This window comes from Panthera pardus, unplaced genomic scaffold (genome assembly GCF_024362965.1).
Source record: "Panthera pardus isolate Hobbes unplaced genomic scaffold, ASM2436296v1 HiC_scaffold_8, whole genome shotgun sequence".
Taxonomy (NCBI): domain Eukaryota; kingdom Metazoa; phylum Chordata; class Mammalia; order Carnivora; family Felidae; genus Panthera; species Panthera pardus.
In genome coordinates this window covers 88,052,340-88,076,249 of record NW_026527013.1, presented here as the reverse complement: position 1 = coordinate 88,076,249, position 23,910 = coordinate 88,052,340, and the positions used below count along the sequence as shown (strand labels likewise).

Here is a 23,910-nt window from a genome sequence, read left to right as displayed (position 1 = left end):
AAAAGATCAAGTACAGAGAAAATAAGATAAAGATTTAAGAGACTACCAACTGAGGTGAGTTATGTAATAGTAAGAAATAACCAAACTTACATTTTTTTTCTCAATAATCTGTTCTTAGCATTCTCAAAGATTCTACCTTCTTAGAGATAGAATAGGGTAAGACCAAAAGAACCGGCCCCAGGCATCAGATGGGAGTGGATATCTTGACTTTCTACCACATAGTATCTGTGACCTAGGATATTTCCAATATCTGTCTGAGAAAAAATGAGACTGAGAACTGTCACCTCATAATCTTGTTATGAAACTTTTAATGAATATACCTATAAGTCATTTAGCAGTTTTTGGCAATAGTAGGCAATTAAAACTGTACCTTATATTTTACCTTATTTCTGTCTTCTGATCATTATCATGTCCTGTGCATGGAATGCTCTGCCACACCTCATCCTGCTGGTCAAAGTCATACGTTACACATTTTTTTAAGGCCAGGATTAATCGCCAAGCTCTTTCTCCAATGAGTATCCACTTTTCCATGAGGCATTAATTTCTCCCTCCTGTTAACTTTCTTAGCTCTTATTATTCTTCATGCTGTTCATTTAGTTTTTGCTTCTTTGAGGGCATTTGTCTTTCCATCAAGATTTTATTACTCTTTATAGTCCACATACTTCTTAGCCAATGCCTGTGTATTATACACAATAAAGACTGGGTATGTGCTTGTTGAATTAGATTAGTCTGTAGGAAGTAACTCTCCATACATATGTTTCACATTGTAAAAAGTGAAAAACAGATTAATATCACAGATAGGCCTGCTCTTGAGTTTTACAAGGATATTTGAGGAAAAATACATTGTCTCTCACTGACAATATAGTTCATTGTGTGGCATCTAGAAGCTTAGAAATTGGGTTTGTGCTGGTAACGGACCTTTGCTTATCTAAAACTCAAATGTGGGCACCTTGTACTTTGATTAGGGAGTCTCTCCAAGTCAACTACAAATAAGAAGCACCTGAGAAGAGAAGGGAGCGTCCTGCCATAAATTCAATGTGTTAGGAGACATTAGAGATCAGACCCTTGGCAAATATAAATAAATAAGTTGGAAGAACTTGGAGAAATGTTCTAGGCAGAGGTGGGGGGATTGTGTTTTACAGAGTGTTGTGGCGTCTGGCATAGACTGGAGAAAGTAGTTAATGTAAAAGTTACCATCGGACCAGGATGTAAAAATTGGATGCACATTTCAAGTATTTACTAGTAATGAAATTAGAAGATAGATTTTTCTAAGTATATTTGAACAATACATACCAAACTTTGTGAACTGAGAGCATATACTCAGCATCACCAAATAAATAAAAGCATGTAGATACCCACTAACATTAGCTGTATCTATGTAATGACAAAATACACTGGCTAGAAATGCTGTGAGTAGAGTTCACCATTCACACAATTTATCTTAGAGAAGCAGTTGCCAAACATGTCTGTGGAAAGGTACTTCCCTTCTGTGTAATAGTCTTTAAAAATAAGTCCTTGGTGAAATAAAGTAGTAAAAATAAGGTGAATTTTTCTACAATATAAATTTATCCGTATCCAAGGATTATCCTTTTTGTGTGCTGCTTCTTGCTCTTTTTATTAAATAAAATGCCTCTTTTTTGTATGAAATCATATGACTGTCAATAGTACTTGTTTCTGTTATTTTTATAATGCAACAAAAAGTTGCCAACTTTTATTTTAGCTCCTATTTTGCTTTAGAAATAATTTAGTTTTTGAAATTTAAAAAATAATCTAGGAAGCACTGAAATACAGCATCTAAAACTTTGGACCTCCGTGAACCTTCCAGTATTTAGAAATATCTGGATATAGTCATCATTTAGTCAAAATATTTGGCTTCCTATAGATCCAGCCTTTGACTACTTTAAATGGGATCTTTGTTCTGTGAAAGGACAAAGTTCAAGTCATAGAAAAAGGACATGAGGCTAAAGCCATGAATGAATACAGGCAATTAATTTGAATCCAGTAACTGATGGCATCCTATTACCTTTCATGCTATAAAACTGAGAGGAAGGGGTAAGGAAAGAAGAGAGAAAAGAGGAAGGAAGAGCAAGAGAATGAGAAACAATAATGGAAGTCAGAAATATAAAGAACAGAGTGGCTATTGTTTGATTTTGAAGGTCAAACAGTTCTTCATCCTATTATAAAAATGTCTAGTTCTGGGCGGTCTGACATTCTAGAAATTTGTATTCATTTCATTGCCTTTTGAGAATCTGACCTGGTTATTGCAATACAATAATCTGTAGAAATCTATTTTTGTCCTAACGATAATCAGAACACCACAGGAACTATCCAGCTTTATTATGTAGAGGTCAATAGTCATGTATGATTTTGATATAAATTTTCCCATCATTTTTTTTCGTTTCATACATTAAAATAAACATGAGGAGAACATCAGCTCGTAAAATAATTTTTCAGTATCTTAATCTACTGATAATAATTACTAACAGTGTCTTTTTTTCTTTATTCAAATAAAGCTACATAGATTATGATGAAAACAGGAAAAAAGGCAGATCTCAAAATTTATAAATAAATAAGTAGAATGAAAATTAGAATTGACATGAGGGCCCCTGTGTGTGGCTCAGTAAGTTGACTGACTGACTCTTGATTTCAGGTCATGATCTCACAGTTTGTGAGATGGAGCCCTGTGTTGGGCTCTGCACTGACAGCCCCAAGCCTGCCTAGGATTACCTGCCTCCCTCTCTTTGCCCCTCCCCAGTCACTTGTGTGCTCTCTCTCAAAAATAAATAAACTTTCAAAGAAATAAAGATGCATTAGAAAAGATCATGGTTCTTCTCCCATAATTAGTTGCTGGGATCCTCTAATTAAAATACATCAATTATAGTTTCATTTCTTCTTTTGCTCATGTTATTACATTAAAAATAGATATATGGACTTTATATATATGTGTCCTGAATTTCATAAGACTGTTTTTTGGAATTATATCACAAGAGAATGTAATCTATTTGTAATTGAACACTCTGCTGCTTGAAATCATATGAAATGATTCCCATCCAGAACATCTATATACACTTAATGCTTACTGTCTCCATTATCTTATAATGGTGATAATAGTTAGCACTATTGAGCAAAAACTATTTACTCTTTGATTGGTATAGCTTCCATTTTTTCATTAAACAAATTGTAGGCGCTAAATCATTTTTGGAAGCTGAAATAAATAGAATGCTTATTTAATCACCTTTTGTATTTCAGAATAAAAAGTTCATTAAAGAGTGCTTGTTTGAAATGGCACTTTTGATTACAATTGTACATTGACTTCTCTTTATGGTTGCCACAACGTGTAGAGGTTGAAGCAATGTCTCAACCAGGAAAAAGCTGAATTACACCAGAAAGAATTAGTGTCTTTACATGCTTTGGTCTACCAGATTCATTATAGTCAAATTGATTCTGTAGAAATTTAGATTGTTCTCTAATGTTTGTTGCTATTTTCCTGGATGTGAACATAGGCAAGATATGAAAAGGTAGTGGAATATTAAACATTTCACATTTCTGAATACTTATTTTAGTTCCAATTCTAATTTATGTCACACTAAGAATTATAAAATAGAAGCTGAAAAGAAAGTCCTAAAATTCTGAAGGAGTAGAGTCAAAGTTGAAGTTATTTAATATCAGGTATAGCTGAATGTATCTACATATAGGAAAAAAATAACAAATTTAAAAAGGAAAACGGAATATTAAAGAATATGAGATCTATCTAGATTTAGAGAAAACGTCTCTGATTTTAACCTAGGTATTTTTTTCCCTGGAAAGTGTTGAGATAATCTAAGCAATCTAGAATTTGCTGTGACTCAGTGTCATGAGAGTCTCAAAAAGACTCTTTTCTTGGTTGTAATGAAATATAAAAAGTCCTTGATAGAGAGGAACATCTAAAGAAATTGGAGCAAAAAGGAATGATTAGGCAAAATCAAGTATATTTGAAAGTGATGGAAAACACAGCTGCTAACCCATACTCCAGGAAAATATTGTGTCTTTGTTTAATGAAATGATCTAGCACTAACATATTTTTAAAGCGTAGTTTGTTTCCGTAGTGATGTCATACATAAACCACTAAAGACTTTTCTCTAAGTTGTCTGTACTGAGTAACCAATGATTCTCCCTGAACGAATTTACAAAATTCAACCTGTAATGTATTTTTTTAATTGGGTGCATGTTTTCATTGTTTGGAATTATAATATAGATAGGCACTACATTTATTATTTAAAATTTAGGTTATAGAAATTGGCAAACCAAAAAAATATTTCACTTGTTTTTAAAAGGACCTTTATATTTCATACTAATGTAAATCGAAAGTATATTGGTTTTCTTTATCCCTTTACAAAATGATAATGCTAATGAGTTAGCATATATGGTAAGATAGGTAGAAAAAAAAATTTTTTTTCAGTCTGCTACATCTGGACCTTAATTTCCTACTTCTGGTCAAAAAGATTGAACATACTACTATTTCACCTCTACTTATGCACATAGGTGATTGTGTGCTTTACTATGCAAATTATTGTTCTAAGTATTTAACATGAATTACCTAATTTCACCTTCACAATAGCTCTTAGAAGATATATTATTAACCCCATCTTCCAAAATCTGAGGTCCAGGTAGCATAAGGAATTCATCCTAGTTTGCGCAGCTAGTAAGTACTATGATGATACTTGTGTTCTTACCTGTAACTGGATGACTCTGCGTTCTCTAGGTATAGTAGTTGTCTTCCCATAACTTTTTCCACTCGATGCTTAGACCTCCCTTATGTAGTTCTGTGTGTTTCCAATTAAAATTCACCTTTGTGTCTCTTGAAGGACCCTCCTATTGGTTAATATTTATGTAATTGTCTTGGCTTAGACTTACCTGACTTTTCAGTTTGTCTAGCTCCCTGTAGTTTTGTTTCTCTTGTGTTGGGGGGGGGGGGATTATTATAGATTTTATAATTGGAAGGAATACTGAAGGGCATGTTCTCTATTTGATAATTATTATCTCTTTGAACAACCATTAAGTCAGTCATTGAACATGTCCAGTAATGTACCCTTGCCTTTTACAGTAGCCGTCCTCACACAGCTCAGGATGCCGGAAATTTCAGTCTTATATTCATTCTCTGTAGCATTGAGTATTTGCAATAATTCGGAAAGTGGTGACAGGATGACATTTAAATTCAGATACCATGTAGTGAATTATGGTTTTTTCTCTCTGGAAACTAATAGCTCTCATTTATTTCAGACGTCACTCATGTGAATGAAATTCTCAAATTGATTCCTTCCTTCCCTCCCTCCTTCCTTCCTCCCTTCCTGTCTTCCTTTTCTTTCCTTTCTTCATTTTTTTTTAAATGGGTGTGGAGGGTGGGAAAAGGCTAGCCCAGTATTATACTGGTTTTTTATGAATTAATTAGAAAATCACACTTTAATAATTTTAACAATTTTTATAATTTTGTGTAGTAGATGGATGGATAGATAAATCCATAGAAAAAATACACATTCGATTTAATATTTAATGACCTGGTAATGTGGAAAAGAAACCATGTGAGTTGTGGGTAGTGAGCTATTAATTATAGATTTCCTGACTTGAGGGGATGTTAATTCTGGTAGATAAGTCATTTACGTGAATGATTGACAGTGTGATACAAGTTATAGGAGTAATTTACAAAGAAATTATAAGAATTTCTTGGGGCTTGCACTTGAACTAGCTCTTACAGATGGATACTCTTTGTGGTGCCTGGGTGACTCAGTTGGTTAAGTGTCTGCTTTCGGCTCAAGTCATGATCTCACAGATTGTGGGTTCAAGCCCCATGTTGGCCTCTGTGCTGACGGCTCAGAGAGTGGTGTCTGCTTCGCTGTGTCTCCCTCTCTCTCTGCCCCTCCCCTGCTTGCGCTCTATCAAAAATAGATAAACATTAAAAAAAAAGAATGGATACCCTTGTCAAGGTGGTATGTAGTAGTAGATGTCAAGAACAACGGCAGCAAAGGCTAAAAAGTGGACAACTGCAGATACATTTTCCTGCAGGATAATGTACTTAAATACATTAAAGGGACATGAGGGAGGAGTACTGGGTTGGGGTGTAAACTCAGATGGTCTTTAATGCTAAATTAAGCAGTTTGAACTTTATCCCCCACTGAAATAATATTTTTGGTTATATGGAGAAGGCGGTAGAAGAAATAGATACAGCAAGGAAACTTACCATAAAGCTAATGTATGGGGGACAGGACTGGGATAGAGGAAGGGTCTATATTGCTGCTTTCTCTCCTTGGAAAACACATTCTGCATTTTGTGGGTGTTGATGAAAGGGTTCAACTATGTGTGCCCTGGACAAATCTGAATCATCGATTCAGTACACAATTTTGGAGAATCTTCAACGTTTCCATCCCATGGGAGGGGGTTGTGGTGGTATATGTACATAATTTTGACTGAGGCTGATATGTAAAAAAAACAAAAAAAAAAAAACCTCTTTGTTGATTATCAACAATTGCCTTTGTAATGCAAAGGTGGACTTACAATTAATGTTTTTATTTGAAAATACTTCTTCACTTAGGGATAGGTCTAAAAGTCAGGATTTTCCCCTTAGCAAAAGCAAATAGAAGAATGATAATAAACTGAAAAATTGAAGTCAGATAGTAAAATTCATATAACTTACGTTTTTATGAAAACGTAACTTGGCTTCTGTATATGTGTCAGTCACAAAATATTACAAAAGATTTAGATGGTGGAGTTAATGATTTAATGGTCAAAAAGACGCGTAAAAATTCCTTAGTAAAAAGAAGCCTCAAACAACCTAGGAGGTTCAACAGTGTTTCCCTCATACTGCCTCTGCTCTGTTGGCCTGCTTCACTTTTCCTTTTAGATAATGATTTGGAACAAATGAAACCATTTAAAAAAAACCTTTGTAAAATTAAAGACATTTTATATACAATACTGAGCATTTCATTTTATCATTACATGCAGAGATTTCATTGGATCAGTTGTGCAGAGGAGGTATTTCTGTTCCTTTCTTCTGAAGAAGTATATGGTATTGAGTATGAAATCAGCAAACTAATGAATATGACTTCCATTTCCATGAAATGTAAACAAACAAACAAACAAAAATGGCTCCTGTATATTTCTTAGTACCATTAAGAACAACCACTGATTTGTAGCTACAGCAGGCCGTAGATTGCCATGTACCAATAGTCCATGCTCATGTAGGACCTCACATTAACACCCAATGTCTTGCTTTGTTACCTTGCAGAAATGTTGGAATCCAACAATGTGATCACTTTCAATGGCTTGGCCAACAGCTCCAGTTATCATACCTTCCTTTTGGATGAGGAACGGAGTAGGCTGTATGTTGGAGCGAAGGATCACATATTTTCATTCAACCTGGTTAATATCAAGGATTTTCAAAAGGTATCTTTATTCTAATGTATACACTGTAGTTTCTTTAAAACATCTCAAGCTATTTAACAGTGAATTCTCTAGCTATTTGATAGTGTTACAACTGAAAAAAAAAACTGTTTAAATTAATAATTTATTTTTTCAGATGCAAATAAAAATAATGCATTGATTTGATTATCACAAATCAATGGATGCAGTAAACCATAAAAATCATCAAGGACAAAACCATAGTATGTTAAATGATCATTTTAAGAAATACTGACTTAAGCTTATCCTTCCATAGTTGTATCATTTTTCCTGTGTAAAACTAAACATCTGAACCATTATATTTATATATCATAATTGATGTCATTTACCGTGTGTGTGTATATGTATGTGTATGTATATATCGCTATATTGTCAGCAAATGCAGAGTTCATCAATCATTTTACACATGCCTAATCTGGTGTGTCACCTGTTTTTGTAAATAATGGTTATTGGAACACAGACACTCATACATTTACATATTGTCTATGTTTGCTTTCATTCAACAATGGCAGAATTGAATAGTTGTGATAGAGATCATCTGGCTCACAGAGCCTAAAATATTTACTATCTGGCCTTTCAAACAAAAAGTTTGCAAACTTTTTGGCAAGATCAGTTTTCAGTGTCAGATCTTTACAAATGTGGTCATTTAGACACTTGCAGTCTATCAGTTTTATCCTTACTCTTTACCATGTTTTTGGCTTCTTTAATAAGCTATACAGTTTGGAAAATAAACATGGATTGAAAAATTAGTGCAAATTATGCTACTGAGTCCATATGCTGCACTCAAAGTCAATTATTTTTTCATAGTCAGTATTTCCAGTCATAATTCTCAGAGGAACAAAAATCTTTTATGTAACGGCTTTTGTAGGAGTACTAGTATAACATTTTTTTAGAGTACATATACATCAGTTTTTATGTATGTTAATTTTCCTTCTTATAGGACTTTAGAGAGTGGTGTTTCCTAAACTTCTGATAAACTTTAACATATTGGACAATAAGTTTTGAAAAGTAATGAATTCTATTAAAAGCTTTTGTCCTGGTTGGAGAATATTGCTTTGAAGATCAAATGAAGATTAAATTCAAAGCTAATTCATATCTCTAATAGAGTATAACACTGGACCTAAGATTTTTACTTTCCTACTACCCAAACTCTGAAATTCCGACTGTACATAAAGATTTGATTCATTATGTATATGATACAAAACAGCGATATACTTAGAGATTAATATACGGCATTTAAATATCACCTTTGATATTTCTTTTTCTCATTTTTTCAATCTATTTGATTTCTAAGACTTCTCAGATGATTGCAGTATTCCTAAGGTTATCTGTTGTCTAAGAAAACTAGTTATCCATTTGTTTTTCTGAAATGACAAAAAATATTTACCTTGGAGTCTTTTCTAAAGGTCATAAAATAAGCAGCTTTGTTTTGTTTAGTGAAAATAAGTCATCCTTTTTATATAATGAGTGAAAAATCTAAGTTTAAGAAAAATTTGGTATTTTAATAGTGGGAAATTATATAAGTTCAAGTTTTCAGTGTTCATAATAGTTTTATCATTTTGTAAAACTCATATATATAACATAAATATATATACATATATTTTTTATCCATAGACAATATATGAGTAACATCACACCTCAGAATATGTATTTAATGTATTTGGCATTTTTCTCTGAATAATGAAATAATAAAAATTCTTAGTTTATATACTCAGTTTGTTCTAAAATTGAAAAGGCTTAATTATTGTATGAGACAACCTGCTGTTTTATAGATGAGGAAAATCCCAGAGCCATTTGTATGCCCTTGATATAATCACAGTATCTTCTACCAACTAGACTTACAATAAATAGATACTGAAGTAATGAATTAATTCAAGTTAGGTGACTTGCCCAGTTTCATAGTGTTGTTATAGCTCCTGCTCTTGCATTTAAAATCATTATTCTAATGGAAGACATATTTCTAAGTCTAAAACATTCATTCCAAACATATTATTTAATTATACCACACTGTCCATAGGAGTAAATCTAGTTTACTTAAGAATTCACATGCATTTGTCTATCAATGTTCTTTATAATCTCTGTATGATGTTATTTAGCATTTTCTGAAGCATCTACTCTTGTAATAAACTTTATAAGGATCCCTATAGGATATCATAAATAATTCTTGAGGGACTTACAACATAATATTAAATATAAGATTATGAGCATAAAGGTATATATTAGGCCAATCCTTATTAGAGATAACACATTCTCAGATTTGGAAGAACCATGAAAAGATTCTAGACCTTCATAAAAGCATGCTGTTTCTTTAAGGCACAAATGCTTATTTATAAAATTATGAGTGAGAGGCGCTGTCATGAATAGAACTATAGAAGCATGAAGAAAGGAAAGTGTAATACACATCATGAAACACTTTGAATTTGAGCATAAGAAATTTAGGCATTGTTAATTGAGACTTTTTGAGCAAAGAAGACAAAAATATCTACAGGTAAACAAATATAACCAAATAGTCAGGAATTATTCTTTATGGAAGAGGATACTGTTGGAAATGACAATTAAATACATTTATATTTTTTATATAAAGTAAATATATATATTTATTTCACTGACTTAGAGTTATGCCCATAAATTGCTTTCCAGAATAGCATATTATATACCAAAATTTATTTTATTCATGCCAGATTTTTAAGCTATACTTATTTATTTAACTCTGGGAACTCTAGAAAGTTGAGACTACACACTCCTCTAAGTATGAGAGAATTGAGCATAAATGTTATCAACATTATTTTTTATCAATATTTGACATAAGAGAAAAATGACAAAATGAGACCCATGCTATCTCACCACCAGCATTCAAGAGCTAGGAAAGTATGAGAAAATGACTTGCCTTTTTCAGTTAAAAATCAGGTTTTAATAATCTGTGAGTTTTGTGAAATGTAACTGGCAAGCTTAATGTGAGAGTCAGTAAATCTTACCCCTATACTCTATATTATTGTCGTGTTTTAAATGAAATTTATATTTTATCTACCAGTATAAACTTTAAATAAGAATAGATCGCTTGGGCTTTCCATAGCCACAGTGAAGACAGAGCTGTGGAATGTATGGAACAGACTACCCAGCACCCGCTCTAGTAATCCAGAAGTCAGGGTAATGTGAATTTTAAGGACGTGCATTTATTGTGCTTAGATTTTTTTTTTTATTATGAGATTACTTTGTAAGATCCTTGTGGAACAAATCAAATGACAGTTCTAATTTACATATACAGATAAACATGAAAAGAAAAGCACATGAAAAAGAATACATAAATTAAAAGCTTCAGATGGTAAAAATGAATGTATAACCAAAAATTTTTAGGGCTTTTATAATTGTGACACAGAGCTGAAATGCATTTGTTATGCCATCATAGGTTATTTCAATATGTCCTAAATTCTTGCTTATGAATGTGTTATATTTTGTTTTTTGATTCCCTAGATTGAATATCATAGCCCTTGCACAAGTTTATGACCATTTATGCTGAATTATCTAGGGGCTTGTTTATGACCGTTTATACTGAATTATCTTGAGGCTTGTTTATAACCATTTATACTGAATTATCTTGAGGCTTGTTTATGACCATTTATACTGAATTATCTTGAGGATCCCAAAAAAGATGATCAGTCATTTTGAGACTAACACAGACATGAATGAGTGACTGCACCATGTCTGGATTTTTTTTTTTTTTTTACATATGACATTTTTTTTCCTGCAATTAACTGTTACCAGATGAGAAAGATGAATTAAAGAAAAAAATTCAATTGTTCTGCCGCAATACAGATAGGACTCATTCGAATTGCCCTGAGGAACTGAACAATTTTATATTAAAATTTAGATGAGGATATTTGTATTAATATTATAAAGAAAAATACATCCACCATCCCCTAAACCACCAATAATATCTTGGCCTGCTTACCACTGTCATTGTAATTATACTGTATAGAAACCTTTGGAATTTAGCATAAATGTTGTCAAAGAATGAAGGGGAAATATTAGGGATGAAAACAATTGTTTTTCAATTAGTTTAAGTTTTTCCCACAGTGGCAAAGTTTTTAGAGCTATCTATTTGGAAATTCATTTCCTTCTTTATCTCCAGAAAGTATATAATGCTACTCTTACCTACTTACTGTGCTTCCCCCCACCAAAAAAAAAAAAAAAAAAAAAAAAAAAAATTCCTTTCTAAAATGAGGTTTTCTTAACCCTATCAATTGCTCATTCTAGAGTGTCATGCTGAAATTTGAATTAGGGAAAAGGACCCAGAGCACCTCATGTTTAAATTCAAAATGACTATTTTATAATAAAGACAGATTCTTTTAGAAAAATGTTAGACACTTTTTTATGTTTATTTCTATCTCCCTTCGCTAGATTTTCACATCTTCTCAAAATGATCTTCCTCTCCCAACCTGACAGTTCTCTTCTCTGCACGCTGCTTAAATCTACTTACTACATAAATTCTGTGTTGCTCAACTTTCATAAACAGCAAAGTCTAATGGGTAGGCAGAGATTGCATGATTTACATTCATACCAATAAATAGATGCTACTGCAGAGTTTAAGCTGAAACCTTCCTACCACATAATGCTTTGTGGAACTTATCTTTAAGTTGTCCCACCTTAGTCTAACAGACTATAATGTTGGATCACTTAGAGAACTTAATTGGCGTAAAATTATGTTTTTTCTCTGCCCTTAGATTGTATGGCCAGTATCTTTTACCAGAAGGGATGAATGCAAATGGGCTGGAAAAGATATCCTGGTAAGTATCAATCAACTAAATTATCTTAGTAATTACATAATTTATTATTCTGTCATCATTTTTGTTTAGTGTTGTATTAAGTAAACACTATACTTGTGAACCTAATCACTTTTTAGAAACAAAAAAGTATTTAATTTTGGATAGTGGTATTTTTATATAAAGAAGTGGGTAAAGGTAAAACATGCCTAAAGATTTACATGTATACAAAAGATAATTAACAAAATGCAATTTTGTAGCATATATACTTACATTCAGCAAGTCAACTTCTTTGTACAAATTTGTTTTCATATGTTAATTCTTCTTGAATTCCTTTTGGGTGATATGAAATTTTTCTGCCTCTGAGTCATGATTAAATTATCCCTTCTTCCTTCTTTGCATTCTCTTCTTTTTCTGTTTTCCTTTCCTTTCATCTTCCTTCCTTCCTTCCATCCATCCATCCATCCATCCATCCATCCATCCTTCCTCTGATTTCTTAAATATGGATTGAGTAATGACTAGGTAATAGGCATTGTCTTGACTAGGTAATAGGCATTGAACAAAAGAGGAATGGTAAGCAATCCAACAATGGTTTTACCTTTATCAAAAGGTACATTCATTTTTTTCTGAGGCAAACTTTGTTAGTAAAATTAAGTGGGTCACTGTTTTGAGGTATAGCCAAGTATTTGCACAGATCATAAAAGGCAGTTATAGTCATTTAAATCAATAAAGTAAAATGAATTTCAGGATTTAAAACATATATAATTTAGGGGTGCCTGGGTGGCTCTGTTGGTTAAGTGTTCTACTTCGGCTCAGGTCATGATCTCACTGTTTGTGAGTTCGAGCCCCGCGTCAGGCTGTGTGCTGACAGCTCAGATTCTGTGTCTCCCTCTCTCTTTGCCCCTCCCCTGCTCACACTCTGTCTCTCTCTAAAAAATAAACCATTAAATTTTTTTGAATTAAAAAAAAACAGATATAATGTATTTTATTTTGTGTCTTATTTTTGTATGTCTAAAACACAAGAAAAATCCTATATATTTTGTATACATATTGACATTTAAAAGAAATTTATCTTAGGTGCTTAAAGACACACATTAACCTGCTTGTGTGTGTGTGTGTGTGCATGTGTGTGTGTGTGTGTGTATGTGTATGTATATATATATTTGTAGATGGATAGATATGTAGATATTTTCAGGAGACAACCTGATTGATTGGTAGCAGCTGCCCACAAGATGACGCATATGTTTAGAATGATGTAGAGGTGGAGTCTGAATTCATGGGGAAAGAATATCTCAATCTGGTAACAGTGTTGGCTGGTGGTGAAGGAAGATAGATAAAAGAGGACAAAGCACAGGCTTTGATTAATTACATATTAGCAAACATGGCAAATTTCATCCTTGAAAATTTCACCTTAAATATAGTGATAAGTTACATTGCACCTTCATAGTAAACATTTTTTTGGCTATGTAAAAGTGGACCACAAAAACGTTCTGTCAAGGGACGCCTGAGTGGCTCAGTAGGTTAAATGCCTGACTTGGGCTCAGGTTATGATCTCATCATTTGTGAATTTGAGCCCCACGTCGGTCTCTTTGCTGACAGCTCAGAGCCTGGAATCTGCTTCACATTCTGTGTCTCCCTCTCTCTCTGCCCCTCCCCTGCTCATGCTCTGTCTGTCTCTCTTTCTCAAAAATAAATGAACATTAAAAAAAAAAAAAGTGTGTTCTGTCAAATATTAAACTGTCCCAAGTTGATACTTATGTTAGGACTATTGGAAAGGAGTAAAGAGAAAAAAACAATGGTGTAGGAGTCCAGAGAAGTCAGGAATGTTATGTTGAAACCCCCAATGACTCATTAACTGTACTTATGCAAGTATTCTGATTTCTGGAGTGCTTTATTATTTTATCCATTAAATGAGACATTACATATTTTACAATTGGGAGAAACAAGTTTAAGAGTTTTTGTGAAAATTATTTAAAAGAAGAAAATACTTCGTAAGTCTAAGGCAGAAAAACCCATAACTGAATACACAAAACATTATTAACGTTAAAATGCCATGCTTACCATTAACAGATTATTTTGAAAGATTTCAATGTCATACTAACTAAGGATGGATAGAAGTAGAGATTTTACCAGTATGCACCTGTGACTTTTAAAAACAGACTCTTTCCATTTCTGTTGAAGTTTAACAAGTGAAGACATGAATACGTATAATTATTGAGAATCTTTCCTGTGTCAAGTACTATGATGATTTAAATGCTATTTTGTAAATGTAATTTTAATGACAACTTTATGAGGTGGGTATCACTACTTCCATTTTCTTGATGAGAAAATACAGTGATTCAGAATATTCATTCAAAGCCTTTTCATCCATAATTTTAGAACATTTTGAGTACTATGCTAGAAGTTGAGATCAGAATGTCTGTGCTTCTGATGAAGTTTTTGGTGTCATGTGGCATATATGGATTTGAATTTGCCTGTTAACACACAGAAACAGTAAAGGACTAATAAATACTTTACCTATTCTGGTCGCATCAAGGGTGTGGACGTAGTAACAACCAGCTCACAGCATTCCTGTAAGACTCAATCACAAATGAAATTATTGCATAGGCTATAATGCATTGTACAAAATTTATATTAACTATTATTAGTGTCCCTGGAACATGTAATAGAGTTGCTTAGGCAATTTCTTAGCAAAAACATCATTCATGAAATTAATTTGATCCTCTTTAAAGATCATGATCACTGTAGTGTTGCACTATTCTGAATTCAATTCAATTTTGAAATTGAAGATAATATGATACTTATCTGACAAATTATCTGGATTTTATAATAAGCATTTATGATAAGCACTATAGGCAAGTACTGAGTGTATTTGATATAGTGATTGAATCAGCTTACTCATTTACTAAGATAGCACATAATCTTTAGTGTTTGTGGTTTCCAAAATTCACCTCACTGTATTTCCCTTATCTTTTATGGCTGTCCTCTCATCTGCCCTTCCCTCCTCTTCTTCCTTCCCTCCCCTCCCACTTTGGTATAAGTACTAAACACCAAGGGATTCTGGTGTTAACACAGATGCAGTTAGTTCAGCAGGTGCAATAAAGTCATGATCTGCATAGTGCCATAAGGGTAACCCTAATTATGACCTCAGAGGTTTCCTCTCTAAGAAAGGCAACTTTATTTTATTTTCTAGGCTTATTGAAAATGCTGTGGTTTTCATAGAACTAAATTGAAAGGAACTAAGACATATAGAGTTTGCTAAGTCGGATACAAGGTATTAATTGCACGTGATCATTTCATAGCACTTTGTAATAAACATTCTGAAGGCTTATAAGTCATACTCCATAAATTATGGTAGAGATAGGTAATTATGTGTGCATTGAGATATTTAAATTTTTGAAGGTTTAATGATATGGTAATATTAGCCATACTAATCTTTTTAAAAGTCAACTAATTAATGTAACATGATAAAGTGTTTGTGTTTTGGTTATTCCTTTATCTTCTGTTAAATTATAGCAGTTCAATTCCAGCATATTTTGTTTTCTCTTTCTTAGCACTTATTTGATAAAATAAAAATGTAACAGTTTTCATATATTTTGGTTAAAAATGTATTTTTCCTCTAGCTGTCAACAACAATATATTCAAATAGGAAAATAGATTTCTTACTATTTTTCTGGTAACCCATCTTATTCCTTTAATAATGCTTTTCATTGACCTATTATTCAAAATATATTTTGTGCATTTCAAATGCATTTTATTAAAATTTCTTTTCAGATAACCTCATTTATGTAACTTAATTTACATATATATTTCATTTAAATAAAATATGTGCCATTTATTCATTATTTTTGAACTTTAATATATAAATGCATTTTTCCATTTCTTCCCTAATACATGATTTTAGAAAAATAGCAATTAGTAGGCTTCCTGGATTTTTAACATTTTTTCCCTGATAAACATAAAAAAATAGCTTTGGTATTTTTACCAATAATTTCTTAATCACTTAGCAAGAAATACTAACAGTAAAGAGTTTTTAAGAATTTACATCCAGTACCTGATTTTTGAAGTGACATGGATGGTTTGATAGAAATTCTGCACTGTATCTTGAGTAAATAATAGTCAGCTGTGACATATGGACAATAATTCCTTTCAAAGAATTCTTGTGATGCTGAAAGCCACAGGAATGAGGCTTAGTAGTTTTTGCAGCCATTGGGACTCCAAGATAGAATTGTAACCAAAATAGGAACTGACCTGAACATTTATAGAAAAGTAAACTAATGACCTGCCTGAATGCTCTCCATGGTTTCTAGGATCTGAGTTTACTGTTTCCCTCTGGTTTTAGTGTTTTCTTAAGAAGTCCTCTAGAAATAAAGCTCCTTTAAACAAACCTTCCTGGAGGAAGTGCTGTCTTCTCAGTATTGGATTTAGATGTAAGAGTACGATAGGCAAAGTAAGGCAAAGGCACTGACTGATACATATTATATATCATAATATATATATGATATATATATGATATATAATATATATTTCAGATATATATACCTTGAAAGTGGGTCATTCTTAATTCTGGGTAAGATGGTTAAGACAACACAGCCACCTGGATAGTCAGGATATGCCACAGGAAGTGCTGTCTTCTCAGTATTGGATTTAGATGTAAGAGTACGATAGGCAAAGTAAGGCAAAGGCACTGACTGATACATATTATATATCATAATATATATATGATATATATATGATATATAATATATATTTCAGATATATATACCTTGAAAGTGGGTCATTCTTAATTCTGGGTAAGATGGTTAAGACAACACAGCCACCTGGATAGTCAGGATATGCCACTAGATTGAACATTCATAGTTCCTGTACATCCATAGTTCCTGAACCTAGATAGTTCGCTGAGTGTAGCATCATACAGAAAATTGAACCCTTTCCTATCCTGCCAGGCAGCTGAAAAGATACACACCATCGTTTCTCATGGCTCAGTTTTGTATCAAACACATATGTTAAATCAGCAGCTGGAATTCAAGCCAGCTATCCACAAAGATGGACTTTGTGGTAAAGAAGGAATCTGCATCCTGAGAGACATTTATATTTCCTTTCTTTCTACATATATGTGTAGATCAAGGGAGAAAGAGAATATGAATGGGTCTTAGACTGCTGGTAATGACATTTCTGACAACAACATTACTCTAAATTTATTTTTGTTTTCCTTTTGTGGAAGTGAATATACCGGCTATATTCCTTTTTTTTTTTTTTTTTTTTTTTAATTTTTTTTTTAATGTTTATTCATTTTTAAGACAGAGAGAGACAGAGCATGAACAGGGGAGGGGCAGAGAGAGAGGGAGACACAGAATCCGAAACAGGCTCCAGGCTCTGAGCTGTCAGCCCAGAGCCCGACGCGGGGCTCGAACTCACGGACCGCGAGATCATGACCTGAGCCGAAGTCGGCCGCTTAACCGACTGAGCCACCCAGGCGCCCCTACCGGCTATATTCCTAATACGCTTTCTTAGTGTAGCAGGCTTTATCTACACTTTTATGTTGTTGGGGCATTTCTATAGTAGGGGAGTGAAATGCTCGTGAACTTTTCCATTGTTGTAACTTGAGAGTTGTAATTTGAAAAAAAAATACATAGAATATTATTGGACAGAGTCCCTGAATAAGAAGATAAATGCAATCCAGATATCTCTATTCTGACTGCTATTATTCACCTTTACTTTCATTTTTGATATTTTTTCTGGTGCTTAAAATCCACTCTGTTATTCACAATAACATTTCTATTGAGGGATTAACTTCCTTGACCCTGTTTTGCAAATGAAAACTGAATACATGCTAAGCTGGTAAAAGAATCTGTTTCGAATCAATAGCTCTCTGTATCTTCTTTGTTTATCCTACTAAACCATCTCTCTTTGCACTAAGTTTCAATAAAACCAAATGGCAACCGTATGACTGTTAGAAATATTTTGAACATCATTGGAAATCAAAATTTCAACCATCTGAGATGAACAAAAAAAAGCAGATTCTCATAACATCGCTATTGTTGGAAACATTTCAAAGCGTATTGTCATGCACCTGAATTTTGGGACATTTTTGCAATTCTTGAGGGATTTATTTTTATATTTTTGTCCTTAGTTGTTATTCATTTTTAATACTATGATGTATTATAACATGTCTATCAAATTTATCATGGCTCAAATTACAGGGCTTTAGCAACACTATTTTTTGCCAAGTGAATGCAATGGAGAATTTGAAGCCACACATGAATCTTAAGTTTCAGTACAGTCCAAAATGCACATTAGTCATTGAAATTCATTTGCTTTTCTAGAGTGAATTTCATTTTTTAAGGATACATATGACCTTTTTTTAAAGGTCAAAGTTGGCATCAACTTTAATTTTTTAAAAATTTTCTTCTAAGGAATTCAAGGCATTTTAATTTTTTTTTAAATGGATGGTTGAATTACCTCCTAATTCTACAGAAATCATAAGGCTTCATTAAATCTCAAAACCTTGATGTATAATCATTGGGAGATATTTTTTCATGGGTCTTTCATATAATTCTGCATATCTGATGAATAGAGGCCCTAACTGCCATTTTACAGAAAATTTTAAAGGATATTTGAAGGATATTTGTATAGGGAAGAGACTTGGAACATAGTGTCTCCCTCTTAAACAAAAGGCTGGTTTGCAAGCCTTGAGCAGCTAGAGGTAGTGTCTCCCACGGGGCACAGGGCAGGTATGCTTACCATCCAGTACAGTAAACTAACATCTCCCTCAATATATAATGGCAAGCATGCTTGTGACTATAATAAAATATTCAGGTTCCCTTAACCCAAGGCTTCTCTGCTGTAATGCAACTCAGTGCACGTACAGGTTGTCACCAGATCCTCTTCATACTGTGCACTAGGAATTGGAGCTTGGGGAACCAGCATGGGAATGCTGGTACAATGACTATTATTTTTGTGGGTAATAATGTCCTTTGTCTCTGATTCAAGAGCCACGTATATTCTGCCAGCATGAATGAAACTGTATTTGAATAACTTGTTATCATCTAAGTTAGAAAAAAATCATAGACCCTTTACAATTCTTGACAATATTGGTTATAATTTTCTGCAGGCATTTTAGATGATGAAAGACTATGTTCACTGTGTTCATTTTTTTTTTAAGTTTATGTATTTTTGCGGAGAGAGAAAGAGACAGAGCGTGAGTGGGGGGAGGGGCAGAGAGACAGGGAGACACACTATCTGAAACAGTCTCCAGGCTCTGAGCTGTCAGCACAGAGCCCGACGTGGGGCTCGAACTCACGGACAGCGAGATCATGACCTGAGCCAAAGTCGGATGCTTGACCGACTGAGCCACCCAGGCGCTCCCGGACCACTCATTTTTCGTGAAAGACAGTGAAAATCTTGTCTTATAAAAGCCACAGAAATGAACATAGATTTTTATGCACATGCACATATGTATGTGTTCTTCTCCTTGGGGGTCAATATCAGGTAAACTGAGCAAAGTGATTACAGTTTAAATTCAGCATTCAGAAGTAATAATAATAATAATGATCACTTGAGGTGAGCTTAGTATAACATACAGAATTCTGGAATTACTATGTTACATACCTGAAACTGATGTAACATTGTGTGTCTTCTATGCTTCAATAAAAAAAGAAAAAAAATATCCACACAAGTGGACTAAACTAACACTCAGTGGGAACTTAGTGTATATACCACCTGCTCTAAATGCACTGCTTTTATTAACTAATTTTTGTAAGTCGTATTTGGTTATAGGATACATATTTTCCTGGTGCACCTGGGTAGCTCAGTTGGTTAAGCGCCTTGATAACGCCTCAGGTCATGATCTCATGGTTCGTGGGTTTGAGCCCTTGTCAAGCTCTGTACTGACAGCATGGAGCCTGCTTGGAACTTTCTTACCCTCTCTCTCTCTGTTCCTCCCTTGCTTGTGTGCACATGCACACACATTTTCTCTCCCAAAATAAATAAATAGGCTTAAAAAAAGATAGCATTTCCTTTCAAAGCAACTGGAAGAATCAGTTTTGTATCTTAGGTAGAAGATGCATCAAAAATGAAGCTTTGGCATTAAAGATATTTTAGAAACTAGATTTTATTCATATTTTGAATTAATGTGTTTTATAATATGGCAAAATAAGACAGTAATTATTGTGTTTGAATTGCTATGGACCGAGTCTCATATACATAAACTTAGGGTTTGTTTCTTGTTTTGTTTTTTTGGTAATCTTTTGAGTTCGGGATTAAATTTTAAATGCACTTACAAAGTAAGGCTAGCACTTAAAATAGGAACAGTATGTAAAACTTGAAGAGAGTTTACAGATTTTAGATTATATTTTTTAAATTGGCTCCCTCCCTCAGTGGTTGAAGTGAAATTCATATATTTGGCATTGGTTGACAAACTGTTATCTAGATTTGATTGGACACTGTATTTCATGCAGATATCAGTATACATACTTTTAGAGTGTAGTAAGCATTTTATGCTTTCTAAGGTTTATTAGAATGATTTGGACAGTTCCTCTGGGGTTTTCTAACTACATAGTTAGCAGGTGTTCCAGGTCATACTGACACGTAGCTTCTCATGGTCATCTTTGGTATTGTTTGTCTATGCACTTAATCTTAAGGTTTAGATTTCTGTTCATTTTCAATGCGTATGCTGACCATCGTGTCATAGATCTAACATGAACTCTGGAAATATTTTTCTTGGATATGTTCTGTCTCAAGGCAAATAGGTTATGGTCAACTTTTGACTGTTTTTCTTTGATTTGTTCATGTTGCAATAAAAATCGCCATTATGTCTATCGGACATCACAAAACTTTCCTAAAGTTCTTTTTATATCATTTAATTTTTATATAGTTTTCTTTACCACATTTTTAAGGGTGGTAAGGAAAACAGGATGCAAAATTATAGTATCTAAAAAATTGACACTATTTCAGGAGACTGAGAATCTTAAACTTTGTTTTTAGCTTTTATGCATTTAGAACAGAACACTCTTGGAGATTGTCATAATCACATTCAAATTGAGTGCTAAGCACACTAAATATATTATACTCTCTATCCTATATGCTATACAACGTATTAAATATAGACTGCCTGTGTGTATATATGTACGTGTGTACATGTGTGTGAATCAAAATATTTTTTTGGTATTGTGTTTAAAGAGATACCAAAATTAGTATAACTTATTGATTCTAAGTCTTAATATGCATTTTAAAAAGAATAACCATTTGCATTTGGAAACAGAATGATCAACCAATAAGTTGTATTTTTCTTTTTAAATGGATCAGATCCATGTTCCCCTTATAATATATCACAATGAGCTGTTTTATGGTAGTAAGTTATATATATAGCCTTTTATATGTTAGGGTTTGATCAGAGGCCAGAACTTGTATGAGCAATGTTAAAAAGGATTTTGTAACAGGGACTTGACCTTATACAGTTGGGGAAGATGGTGGAGAAATCCATGGATTTCTGGAATCTATTGCCCTTGAGTCAGGTGATGGGCCTGACATTGTTGTGGGTCACCAGGACTGGCACTAGGGAAGAAAAGCTGACATTAAGTGGGGAAGAGCAAGGACCAACTGAAACTCGCAAGGATAAACTGTGTTCCACAAGGACAAACTAGAGTTGGTGTCTCTTTCACCACTTCCAACTTTGATGAGTTGGGTGACCTACAGAAGAAGCTGATGCTTTTTGCTATGGAGCTGCACAAGTACCAGGACCAGATCTTACAGAAGCTAGCAAATAAGATCTGGTAGAGGGTGCAGGAGGGGCAGGCCCAATGCTAACATGGTGGCCAGCAGATCAGAACAACTTTGGGACTTTTATGGTTGCAGTTCAACTTCTGCCTTGCACATCTCATGCAAAATACTTTATGGCCAATCTTAACCAGTTTATGGAAAAGGGAATTCTACACTGTAGTTCCAGCTTATCTCAAGTGACACAGTACAGTTCTGCCACAACTTTTTAATAATTGCTGCATTTGCTGTTTGACTGACAGTGATTCATGCCATCTACCACTTTGATGGAAAGAGTGACTATAACTTATAGTCCTCCACTCGTGGAAGACTGGAATTTTATGAAAATTCTAATGAACAACATGTAATTTCCCTTTGTAACAAAAATGGGCACATATTTTTAATATTCCATACCAATTTTACTAAATCCACCTCTCCTTATCCTCAAGTATGGGCTTAAACTCCCTTATCTGTCCTTAAAAGGAAGGAACAATTCATAATGGAGTTCTTGCCAAAGGTATTGCACACTATAGTGAATGGCGTGAGAGGTGAGCATAGGTGGAAATATTCAAATCAAATAAACAGATGATTTCCTATATTAAGAATAAGTTAGGGGCACCTGAGTGGCTCAGTCAATTAAGCGTCTGACTTTGGCTCAGATCATGATCTCACCACTCATGGGTTCAAGCCCTGTGTCTGGTGCTAACAGCTAGGAGCCTGGAGCCTGCTTTGGATTCTTTGTCACCCTCCCTCTCCCTCTGCCCCTCCCCCACTCACACTCTGTTTTTCTCTTTCTCTCAAAAATAAACATTAAATTTTTTTTTAAAAAAAGAATACTATAACCAGCTGATTATTTAGTAAGTACTAAGTTATTGTAAGTACTTTACTATATCACTATTCTCATTTTTAGTTGAGGAGACTGTGACTCAGAGATCCTAAGTAAGTTTCTGATAGCCACACAGCAAATGAAAAATGTTGCCTGAATAATTCTAACCCATGTCTGACTGACTTTTAAAGCATCATATTAAAACCCCCATGCTATTTCTGTTTTGTTATTATTAATTCATTACTTTTGCTCTATATGTTTTTTTTAAATTTATTTTTTTATTTAAATGTTGTCTGTGCCCAACATGGGGCTCAAGCTTATGACCCCAAGATCAAGAGTCACATACTCTTTTCACTGAGCCAGCCAGATGCCCCTATATGTTTTCCTTAAATTCTCTGAGAATACCTTTTCAAGTTTGAATATCTATTTTAAAAAACTAACATCTTTATTAAATATTAATATAATCAAAATTTAAAATTCTAAAGGTCCAAATTTTCATTGTATTCAGAAATTATTTCTAAAATTAATGTATGTAATATATATGCACACATATATCTGTATATGTGTGTATATACATTATAGTATATACAGATTATATAGTATATATGGAGTATTATAAATGGCTAAGGAATCTCCATATATTAGAAAATATATTAAGAGAACATTTTATATTATTAATTAATTAACAGCATTTAATACTTTTGATATTAAGACTCCAACCAAAAATGTTTTCACTTTTCATGTTAGACAAGGTAGAAGGTAAAAGAGAGGTATATGTGAATGAAATCAAGCATTCCTTTAAAATGTGGATTTCATTTTTATTTCTCCTTCCTCATGGCTATATATCATACGTAATTAAAGATGCAGTTTTTCTCCCTTATTTGAGTATTAGATTCTGTTATGAAAAAGTATATATGTTAGGAATAAATATGCCAACTAATTCTATCCACAGTAAGCCTCTTTAAAAATTTTTTATGTTTATTTTTGAGAAAGAGAGGGAGAGAGAGACAGAGCATGAGTGGGCAAAGGGCAGAGAGAGTGGGAGACACAGAATCTGAAGCAGGCTCTAGGCTCTGAGCTGTCAGCACAGAGCCCGATGCGATGCAGGGCTCGAACTTGTGAACTGCGAGATCATGA

At 33.5% G+C, this 23,910-nt stretch overlaps 1 protein-coding gene across 5 annotated transcripts in view; it reads left to right on the top strand.

The window, feature by feature from the left end:
- SEMA3A (semaphorin 3A) overlaps positions 1-23,910 on the top strand; it is a 463,579-nt gene that overhangs the window by 304,033 nt on the left and 135,636 nt on the right. For all 5 annotated transcript variants that reach the window (XM_019451313.2, XM_019451314.2, XM_019451315.2 and 2 more), the window contains 2 exons: positions 7,259-7,416; positions 12,153-12,215. In XM_019451313.2, coding sequence (XP_019306858.2) covers positions 7,259-7,416; positions 12,153-12,215 — 221 coding nt within the window. The remainder of the gene's footprint in view (positions 1-7,258; positions 7,417-12,152; positions 12,216-23,910) is intronic.